Raw genomic sequence first — 12,363 nt, 5'->3', positions numbered from 1 at the left:
CGATCGATCATTTCTTAATTGGATACTTCTTATAATATCCATCTATCGTTACTATATTAATTAATGTCTGAAAACCGCATCGTCAACTACCTTTAATTTTATATCATTATTAAATGATAAATAATGCCATAAATGTCTAATTTTTTTTCTCAAATTCTAAAACTTGGACCTATCTTAACGGAATTAGAAAATTGCTTTTAATTTCCGTTTTCATTTGATTGAGAAATCTCATCTCTCACGTAACTTTATAGGGGCTTGGCATCGTGGAAACATGCAATAATTGAGAGCTGCTCTGATTCAATGTTTTGGTGATGGGTGGATCGATCAAACATATATAAGAGATATTAATTTGCATGACAGTTTTAAACATTAATTAATTTGCAAATTTATTTATAATTCCTTTCTTAAAAACTTCTTTCTTATATAATATATTAATTCTGGCCATTAAAAAGTGCAATTATGCTGCTTAATTTCCAAATCAATTAATCTAATTATTGCCTAATATTTCTCTGTAAAATAAAAAAGAAAATTATTACCTTTTTTAACATTTGAAAGAAAGCAGCTCACGTGCCAATTTAAGATATTTGACAGATGATTAATTATCATAAGTAGTAAAATAAACTACAAGATTTATAATAATATTATAAGAAAAATAAATATTATTAATGGTCAATTATTTGCAATAAAAATAAACATTTTTAACAAGAATGAGATTCATTTTCAAAGTAAACCATCGTTTGCATCGTAAAAATCTAATCATAAATAAACATTATTTATTTATTTATTTATTTATTTATAATAGAATTAAATATTAAGATTGCTGATAAGAAAAAATTGCTTAAGAAATTAAAACTCTAGTAGCTGGCATCGACTTGTCCCATCAGGAATACTAAACAAAATGATATATGGGATATATAATATATAACAAAGTCTGTTTTAATATATATGAGTTTGACTGCTCATGCAGTTTAATTTTTTTTTTCTTTAATAAATAAGGACTAGATAACAATACAATTGTATATTTTAAAAAATCAAAATCGAAATTTATTTTAGATAAAGATTAAACAAGACAAAAATAATAATAATAAAGAATATGTATACAATATATAAATAAATTGCATATTTATACGTTAGAATTAAAAATATAAACTAAATTCAAAAAAATATAAAACGAAGATCCAACAAAAGAAAAGTCATGGGTTGAGCACTCACCCCGTTAAAAGAAAAGTGGTTCGATCAATTCATTAATTTTCGATGTTGGCATCGCACGCATTTAATTTCCTTCCTCCATTTTTTTTTTTTTTTTTTTTTGAATTTTGTTATTTTGGCTTTTTCTTTTGTACACATTAGTGTTTTGTCTATATTTATTTGTATATTTTCTATATTTGTTTAGGTACTATTTAGAATATTTCCAGCTTTTATTTTTCCTGTACGTTTTCATGTTTTATAAATTTTTTAAAGATATATTCGAATTTTTTAAAACTATTTTTATGCCGTGCAACCTGTGACACCATGTCTGCCACTACAGCATGTAAAAAGCAATATTTCTCAAAAAATATTCTACCCATCATTAATTGATAATATCCCCGCACCACAATTTTTTATTTTTTTATTTTTTTTCTTAATAATTATATTGTAGTATATAAATGATGAGTAGAATAACTTAATTAGTTTAATAGAAATAAAACTAAAAATAAAAATAAAAATGAATATGTGATGTGTAGTGTATAGAATGATGAGTAATAAACCACTTTTATTTTTTGTTCTAATTTTTTCTTTAGAAGTATTGCAAATCAACATATAGCTCCCAACTAGGGGTGCTACCCACCCGATACGGGTCGGGGCCACCCCTCCCCACATGGGCGGGGGTGTCAAAATTTTTCAGGTATCGCGGGGGCGGGGTACCCCTTACATTCGTCGGGGTGCGGGGTTGGACCTCCATCTGTCCGCCCCCCTACTGGGCCTTCGGCCCAGCTCATTTTTCTGGGCCCTAAATAGACCAAAATCTAATTTATAAAATCAAGATAAATTATAAACGTTAATAAGATCATAAACGTTAATAAATTATAAAACCTGAAATATTAATAAGTTAAAAATAAAACAAATTAGAATTATAAAGTTATAAAATGCAATAAAAATTAAAAAAATTAAAATACAAAATATTAAAAGTACTAACCAAGATGAGATTGGAATTGGGCAATTGGAATTTGAGATGAAGATGAGGCAGATGAGCATAGATCGGTCATTAAGATTCGGCATATGTATATTGAGAATATAAAAGCTAAAAAACATATAAGCAAAATAATTAGATACTAAAATATGATATAAAATTATAAATGCAAAAAACAAATGAATGACAAATTATGCAAACCATGGCAATGGTGGGTCCAATACAAATTCATACTGCATCGGAGGTAGCCATAAACGTCGTCTCATGTATCACTATAACAATAAAATTTGAAACGAAATTAATTAATACCAATTAAATGAAAATAAATAAATCAATAAGAAATTAGAAAATGAAATTAAAATAAATACCAGATCGAGACTGATCACCACCCTCCTCCTCAACGTCGGCCTCCTCATATTCAAGAACATCCAGAATATGAATTGGAGTTCCCTTGATCCAATTCTGCATGCAAATCAAAGTCTCAACAGTGGTAGGAGCTAATAACTCCGAAATGAATTCAATACACACCTTCCGGTGCTAAACGCCGACTCTGAGGCTACGGTGCTAACAGGGATGGCCAAAAGACTGCGGGCTATCTCTCCAAGGATGGGATACTTCACAGCATTCACCTTCCACCAACTTAATATATCGAAATCTCATGAAAATGGTATTAGCTCCGCTGCTAAGTATCTGTCTATCTCTGACTGAGCCTCTACATAATTTCACATTAAGGAGGTCTGCTCAAACCTCTCATCCCAATCCAATCTACGTCTTTTTCCACTATCGACTTCTTGAACCGGTGAGGGGGTAGGTGTAGGTGCCACAATATTACCACCCCACAGGACGGTAAACTCATCAAATAATCTACTAAGCATTTCCCAAACCCTTACTGCAATAAGCTCCGCCCATGCTTGCCCTTACGCAAGGCCCAATCCAAATACCATAACATCCACCTTAAACTTCGTGCCAAATACGACAGCTACATATAACAAAATATTAGCCCTAGTAAATATCCTCAATATTTGTCGTACTTTGACCTCATAACCAATGCCATCTCCTGCAGCCTATAGTGACCACCCGCGACCATGTCATCTAATTCTTCTTTTACCCAACATATTTGCTGACAGAATTGATGGGATGTAGGGTACAAAGTTCCAAATATCGTCATAGTGACCTCATAAAAAAGCCTAAAAAACTCTACAAAAATATATACAATCTCCCAATCATCATCTACGGGTTTCCCCAATCTCCCGTAATTATAAAAATATTTAATACATTGGATGTCTTCATCACCCAATAGTAGAAATGCCAGCCTATATTCTTGGGTCACCTCCAACATAAAAAATGTTGAGTTCCATCGTGTAGGTATATCAGTACAAAGGCCATTCTTGGATGTTAGGCCTGCAGACCTTGAAGCAACCTTGAATTTCTCCAACCTCGAAGGAGAAGATCTCACCTATCTCACAACAGTCCTGATCAGAGCAATCGAGTCATGAAGATCTCTCAAACCATCAGTAACAATAAGATTCTGAATATGTGCCGCACATCTTACATGCAGACACTCATCACCCAATATTGTCTTATTTGCCTCTCTAAGATAGATCTTCAGATGTCCCAATGCAACATCATTAGACGAGACATTATCAACTGTGACTGTAAGAACTCGGGTCAACCCCATTCCTTTATTGCAGCCTCTAACGCCTTCCCAATTGTCTCACCTTTATGATCGGTGATTTGATAAAATTTTATAATTTTCTTATGCAATGTCCAATTACAATCAACAAAATGCACAGTTAAAGACATATAATTAAAATTTTGGACTGATGACCAAGTATCAGTGGTAAGGCAAACATATTGACCGGCCAATTCACCCCTCAACTTCTCTTTTCAGACCAAAAATATTTTTTGACATCATTTGCCACCATGTGGCGAGAATGAATACTAAACATCGGTTCCAAGTAGCAAGCAAACACTTGAAACCCTTTTTCCATCAACAACTTGAAAAGGTAGCTCGTCCATGATAACCATACAAGCTAGGTGTCTTCTACACTCATCGAGATCATACTTAGTATACTCCTTCAAAGTTGCACTCCCACTAGTCTCATCTGCCATTTTCTGAAGTCCAATTTCTAGCCTAGATTGGCTCTTCTCTCATAATGATGTTAATATTGGACTTTTTTTACATTGCTCTTCTAAGTGCACCTTTAATTGTGAGATGTTATGTTTCCTATAATGACATCCATAGATTTTTTTCACAATGGTTACACTTGACTTAGGGGTTACTGGGGTCACCACCTTCTATTTTGGTGAAATGAGTCCAAATTATAGAAGCAAGTTTCTTATTAGGCTAGGGGGCAGGGTAAGGTGCCGAAGGGGAGGTGTTGGGCTAGGGGTAGGGGTAGGAGTAGAAGTAGGAGTAGGGGTAGGTGTATGGATATGGGTAGGGGTAGGGGTACCTTGGGCATAGAAATGAGAGCTTGCACTAGAATTTGCTGGCATATCCATAAACTCAAGCAAACAAGAAATCTGAAATTAAAGTAAACATAACAACATGCCAAACAATTAACATCCAAGCATTAACATATATAATGGAAGTTGGAAGATCAAACATCAAACATCAAACATAAAAAAAAAAATGAAATACCAAAATTAAAAACATCAAACATAAAAAATAAAAATAAAAATAAAAAATTAAATACCCAATTAAAATGGGTTATAAAAGTTGTAAAGAATTTTTACATAAAAATATAAGAATGTGAAAGTATCTAAAAAAAACACTCAATTAAAAACACAACCAAATCATGTTATGACTACGCTTTTGAAACTAAAACAAATTAGATCAATATTTCAAAAAATTTAATCATCTCAAATATTAATAGATCATACAAAGATGTTTTTGGGGAATTAAGCTACAATTTCTGCTAGCACTAGAATCAGATCTTATCCCACATTAATGTAAATCCTCAAAATTTAATTAATAGCTTAAAGTGTAAATTGATAATTTTGGTAAAAAACTAAGAAGTATTGATAGTAATTGGAATGTATAATATATATATTTTTTAACTTAAGATCAGTTTATTACCATCAGTTTAATAGCTCAAAATTTAGTATTGATAGTAATTGAAACCCTAATCCGAAACCCTAAATTAATTTAGTGGTTTTAATCCTTGAAACCCCTAAAAAACCCCTAAATTATTTTAAGGTGAATCAAAACCTTAAAATAATTTAGGGGTTTCAATCCTTGAAACCCCTAAATTATTTTAGGCTGAATCGAAACGGATTGAAACCCCTAAATTAATTTAGAGTATTTCGAAAAAAATGAAAAAATAAAACCAATCACGGACAGATTCACACACGAACACACTGTACACATTGTTCATCAACCATTCAAATTAGTGAACCACATGCACAATCAAGTCTCCACAGCATACAATTCACAAAATCTCATCCTCCATCTCCGATTAAATCACCTCCTTCCTCCAATCTCCATTCCATAAAATAAATATCACAAAAAATTGTAGTAGATTTAGGGTTTCTTACATTCGGCGACGGAGATGGAGACGGAGTCACGGAAGTCTGCAGCGACGGCTACGGTGACGGTGAGCGATGGATCAAGACACAGAGAGTGCGGCGACTGGCGAGAGAGAGAGAGAGAGAGAGAGAGAGATTCTGGGTGAGTGGGAGGGTGGTCTCGGGGGGGGGGGGGGATCTAAACAAAAAACAAAACGACGTCGTTTTGCCATTGACGAAACGGCGTCGTTTCGTTATGGGTATATTAAAAAAAAAACCAGGCATGAAACAACGTCATTTCATGCCTGGGTTATTTTATATATATACTTATATATATATATATATATATATATTTATATATATAAGTAATACGGGGCCGGGCAGGGTATTTGAGGGGTAGGGGTTGACCCTATCTCGCCCCCGCCCCCACCCCCGCCTTGGGGGTCAGATGCGGGCGGGGCCACCGGCCCCCCGCATTTGACGGACAGGGTGCTCGGTCCCGTTGAACGGGGGTGGAGCAGAAGCGAGGCGAGGCAGCCCCGCTGCCCGCCCCTACCCCCAACAAATGAGCCTTGGGCTCAAAAACTTGTCGAAAAGGCCGCTAATATATCAACCAAAAAGAATTCACTACTATTTTGGATTAGTTAGGCAATTAAAATTCTAAATATCAATTTATGTAGCTATAAGCCTATATATATATATATATATATATATATATATATATCTCCAGAGAAGATTTGATATCCAGGTGTAACACGCAGGCCAGGCCCAGGCCCAGCACCAAGCCTACACTAATTACAAGTTATATAAAAATTTTCTTTTGGAGTAATAGATATGAAAAGTCGACTTGGTAAGTAACAAATAATTTTGGCCCAAAAATTAATTATTGCGGCAGAGTATGAATTTTTATTGAGGTTGATAATTAGGTTAAAATCATTTGATCAAATGGAATCTTTTTATTTAGATATGGGACGAGTTTGGTTATTTTAGAATTTGAGGCGAGGCCCATTAATTATTATTAAGTACTTAACTCAAAAGTTTTCGGACAACCAAAGAGATTTTTGGATTGTTCTAATCTACCCAATTTATTAACTCATACAATATCCAAGACGTGGGCCAAATATTTTGAAATGGGCCCAAAAAGTCTAAGCCCGTGAGAACCCGGGGATCAGTTCCACGCCCATGCATATCTCCCATGCACGTTTCTTCCTCTCATTTTTCTCTAGGATTTTCCAATCACCTTACATATATATATATATATATATGCACATGTATTTCTCTTCTGCATATAGAAACTACCCAAGGCTTGTTGTTGCCACCAGCCACTGTACAATCCCTATCTTGTTGCACCTCCACAAGCCATCAGTCCCACGTTGCCATGACCCAAGAACCCCCGCCTCATCACTTGGAAAAGCCGAGAGAAAAGAAACCAAAGCCATGAAAGCGACCTCCCCACGGCCAGTCCATGGCAAACGCAATAACTGCAACCATCACATTGCTTCTTTTGCCTTCCCAAACTGCCAACCTCCATCTCATGTAAACACCATTTCACCACTGTAAACCACCTCAAAACATATCTCCTCCTCCCACGGTTCCTATGAACCAGTCACTCTCGACACACATTCAACAGTTTTTAGCCACCACGCCGCAGTCTCCTCCCTCTCAGCCACCATGCAACGTTAAGATCCTCTAATACGCTGCCCTACACCACCCGTCGCTCAGTCATCGAAAATTACCAACGATAGTCTCTGTTCTGCTTCATTGAAAATAGAGTAATTCCATAACTTGAACCAACCACCACTGCATCTCGGGAGAGCCACCGCAAGTTGCCAGCCCCCATCCCGATGTCGGCCACCTACACAGAAAGTGCCGCCAGGCACCATACGCCACCCCAAGCCATTGCTCTCTCTCGGTAACATCTCACTTCTCCCTCACGTCGTGCTCACTCATTCATTCACTCTCTCTCTCTATGTTCTCTCTCTCTCTCTCTTAGTGCTTCACCGTCGCGATCACCATCGTCCACCGTAGCCAGCTCCGTCGCGGCTCCTTCTCTCTCGGTGAGTTTTGGAGTTTTGCCCCAATCACACGATGGTTCCCTCCTATAAGCCCACTTTCTTCCTCTTATTGTTTTGGTTTTCAGTCCTTCCCAACAAAAAAAGTGAATACAAGTTTTCCATTATTACTAATATGCCTTTATAGTCAAACCTTGGCAGAACACTTGTTGAATTGGGATGGGCTTGAGTTTTAAAATTCAGACAGATATTTCAAATTGGGCTTATTTTTAAATAGACTTGTGATTGAGTTGGAATTAGGTTAAACAAATATTAAGTGGATATCGATGAATTTTGGAAGTGACAATATTTTAGGATTACGAGAATTTTAGAATTTTAGGAAAATAGGTTAATTTAGCATTTCATGTTTAAGTGTCAAAATACGTGTTCGATTGAAAATTTACTAAGGTTACGTGACTATTTTATAGGTGACAATTAATATTCGTTCGGCACTATTGTGAAAAAATTTAGAGAAAATAAAAAGGTTCAGGTAAGCGGGATTCCTATGCTAGACTTTGCATAAAATAAAATTGACTGGGGTTGATTTTATGAAAATGTGCATGATAAGTTTTGAAAAGAAATTTGAAACAACTTCAGCTATTTGTTCCGCATTACTCATGAAATCTGTATAAAAGATAAGAGTATTTTTTTGTCATAACAGGTGTAGACATGAGCAAATTTTTGACATTTTGTTTCTAAACTATGTAAAAAGAGCAAATATGAAATTTATGAAAACTTGTACATGTGATGCGAAGATTATCTGAATCTGTTTATGAATATGTGAAATGATCTGAATCTGTTCAGTACTCTATTTTGATATAATGTAGCATCTGAAAACCTTGGCCTGAATTTCTAATTCTATTTCTGGTCATGATCCGATGATTCTGATTCTGTTTTGCTCTAATATATGTCCCTGCCTCGATTGATAATAAAGGCTTTTGGCCCTGTCACGGGTGATAATAGTGACATCTGCCTCTATCACGTGATAGAATAGTGACCTCTAGCTCTGTCATGGGATATAATAGTGATCTCTAGCATTGTCACGGGATATAATAGTAATCTCTATTCTGAGTGCAATCGCTTTGGTATCATGGTGATTTATGTTTTGCTTGGCTTTTAACAGAATGCCCAACCCTACCATGACGGTTAAACATAATCTCTATTATGATATGATATGATAAAATAATGATGTTCAATTATGTTATCCCAAAGGACATTTTTAAATATAAACATTTTGAGTTGTCGCTCTGATATTCTAATAATATGTTTTGGATCTGCATTCTAGAACTAAGATATTTTGTTCTACATTCTAAACTCTATGAAAAGACTCATGTTTACATACTAGTATATATTCTCTGTTTACTAAGTTATTGATAACTCACCCCTTATCTCCACAATATTTTCAGATATTTTAGATATTTCAACTAAAATTCATGAATAAGAAGCATGTGTAAGGCTATGTGAGCATAGTGGATTAAGCACAAAAGGATGTCATGGTTATTGGAGAATTTTATTCAATAAAATTGTTGTGCTCTGGTGATGTGGTATATTGAGAGGCTGACATTTATATTAAGAATTTGTAGTGTTACTAGTTATTATTTGAAGTAATCGATTTAAAACAGTGAGATCTATATGTAGTTGAGAGATTGAAGTTTATATATGTACTGTGATATACGATTTTAAGTAAAAAGTAGTAACTCTCCGACCCCATCCGGGACCGGGGTGTTACAGTTGGTATTAGAGCCAGGTTTGAGATTCCGCAAACTATAAACATATGAGGTTTGGATATATGTGGGTTTTAGGGATTAACTTTTAGATTGGAAGTGTAGGAATCTGAGGACTATAAGGATGATCATGTGGATATTTAAGGTTTTCAGAATCTGCAGGTTTTGAGAATATATTCTATGAAAATTGAGGTGTTAAATTTTGTGAATTTGAACTGGTTTTGTCACATTTGAGGCTTTAGATGAGAATTTTTTATTCAGATTGTAACGCGATACATAGGCTAGAATGAAAACTAGGCTTCAAAGTTGGTAGACTATAAGGTATGAATTGACCGAATAATGGGTTTAGATTCTAATCAAGAATGTAAGTTTGTCTTGATGGCAAGTTAAGATTATCATATGTGAATTCGAATCAAGAATGTAAGTTTGTCTTGATGGCAAGTTAAGATTATCATATGTGAATTCTAGAGTGTAGGACAAAAAAACAATGGTGAGGTTCATTTTTAATGAACTATTGTGGAGTATGTTTACTTAAATCTGGTTTAGTATAAGGGAAAGTATGAGTAAGATAAGAACGTTCTGATTTGTTGCATTCATTTATTATTTAGTAGTTACATTTACATTTAAATTATTATTTTTAATACCCTCCTTGAAATGTTTAACTAAGTATGAGTCTTCCAAGATGGTAGCTCGTCGCCTGTTCAGAATCTTGCAGACTTGAATGCAACTAGTGAGGAGGGCGAATGCAATATAGAGCAGTTTAATCAGATGTACCCACCCATTTTTTATGGGCAAGGTGACCCGACCCTAGCAGAAGATTGGATTCAAGACATCGAAGAAATAATTCGCATCCTTAATTGTATTGGTGAGCAGAAGTTATTGTACTCTGCCTTTAAGCTAACCGAAGAGGCTAAGAGACGGTGGATATCAGAGAGAACCATCAGGAAAACTGATGGGAGTGGAGTGGTTAGTTGGCCTCACTTCAAGCAGATTTTCTTTGACCGTTTCTTTCCAAGATCTGTCAGGGATGGTAAGGCCAAAGAGTTTGCCGACTTAGTGCAGGAGACTATGACGATGCACCAATATGTGGCCAGATTTGTTAAACTGTCGCGCTTTGCCTCATATCTAATCCCAGATGAGGAAAAGAAGAACCGGAAGTTTGAAGAGGGCCTGAATAACTGGATATATAAGCGAGTAGTGGCCCTTCAGATATAAATTTTTTCAAAGTCAGTGGATAAGGCCACAATACTGGAGCGAAGCCTCAAGAGAAGCGTTGAACTTTAGGAGCAGAGAATCGAGGACCATGGAAGAAGAGGAATGTAGCGAACAACTCGGGCCAGAAACAGATCCAAGACAATCAACGAAATAACCCCTGCTAGTCATGCAATGTAGTATACTTTGGGGAATGCAGAAGGGAAATTAGCCGATGTTTTCGATGTGGTAAGCATAGTCACCACGTCAGAGATTGTCCAAGGCAATCAAATGGTAGTTTGAATCCCAACCCGCCTTGGAGGACTGATTCAGCTGCACGGGGCAAGAATCAACACAATACAGTGTCGACTTGAATCCAACACAATACAAGTACTCTACCCATTTAAAAAAAAAACTATTGATATTTTTTATTTTAGGGCTACCATTCTTTCATCTCAAAAAATTATGCTAAGTTATGTAACTTAGGAGCTGAAAGGTTGGGTGATGAGAAGGGGTATTAATTATGACTAATGATGAAAGAGACCATCATCTGGATATATAGGTGAGTATGTACACTTTATTTTAATAAAGTTTGGTAACAATTGTCAGGGCAGGTGTGGAAATCGATTAGCTACATCAGTAATTTATTTATGAGATTTTAACCTTAGGCAATTAGGTGGTATTTAAGGCATCAGGCAAAAATATCGAAAAGTTAAAAATCTTGGAATGATAGGTTTGACATAATTATTGAGGATTAAATTAGGTGTGGAAACACTTGACGTTAGGTGCAGCAAATTTTGAAGATGAATTTTTTTTTTTAATAGTGGCCTCTGGTGTCGCATGGGATATAATAGTAGTCTCTAACCTCGCCACGAGATATAATAGTAGTCTCTGTTCTGAGTGCAATTGCTTTGGTATCATGGTGATTTATATTCTATTTGGCTTTCTGAAGAATGCACAACCTTACCACGGGAGTTAAACATGGTCTATGTTATGATATGATAAGATGATGATGTTCAGTCATGTTATATCAAATGACATTTTAGAATATAAACATTTTGAACTATCACTCTAATATTCTGATAATATGTTTTGGATCTGCATTCTCAAACTAAGATATTTTGTTCTACATTCTGAACTCTATGAAAATGCTCATGTTTGTATATTAGTATATGTTCTCTGTTTACTAAGTTGTTGATAACTCACCACTTATCTCTATAATATTTTCAGATATTTTGGATGTTTCAGCTAAGGATCATCAATAGGAAGCATGCGTAAGGTTATGTGAGCATAATGGATTAAGCATAAAAGGATGTCATGGTTATTGGATAATTTTATTTTATTCAGTAAATTTGTTATGCTTTGATGATTGGGTATGTTGAGAGGTTAACGTTTATATTAAGAATTTGTGGTGTTACTAGTTATAATTATTTGAAGTAGTCGAGTTAAAACATTGAGATCTATGTGTAACTGAGAGATTGAAGTTTATATATATATATATATATATTTTGTTCTACATTCTGAACTCTATGAAAATGCTCATGTTTGCATATTAGTATATGTTCTATGTTTACTAAGTTGTTGATAACTCACCCCTTATCTCTATAATATTTTCAGATATTTTGGATGTTTCAGCTAAGGATCATCAATAGGAAGCATGCGTAAGGTTATGTGAGCATAATGGATTAAGCATAAAAGGATGTCATGGTTATTGGAT

General features: G+C 35.0%; 1 protein-coding gene across 1 annotated transcript; it reads left to right on the top strand.

The window, feature by feature from the left end:
• Positions 1-10,223: 10,223 nt before the first annotated feature.
• Positions 10,224-10,670, top strand: LOC121249482. The gene has a single exon (XM_041148189.1). The coding sequence runs from the start codon at positions 10,224-10,226 to the stop codon at positions 10,668-10,670; it is 447 nt and encodes a 148-aa protein (XP_041004123.1).
• The last annotated feature ends 1,693 nt before the right edge of the window (positions 10,671-12,363 follow it).

Source organism: Juglans microcarpa x Juglans regia, chromosome 2D (genome assembly GCF_004785595.1).
Source record: "Juglans microcarpa x Juglans regia isolate MS1-56 chromosome 2D, Jm3101_v1.0, whole genome shotgun sequence".
Classification (NCBI taxonomy): Eukaryota; Viridiplantae; Streptophyta; class Magnoliopsida; order Fagales; family Juglandaceae; genus Juglans; species Juglans microcarpa x Juglans regia.
This window is presented reverse-complemented; position numbering and strand designations above follow the sequence as displayed.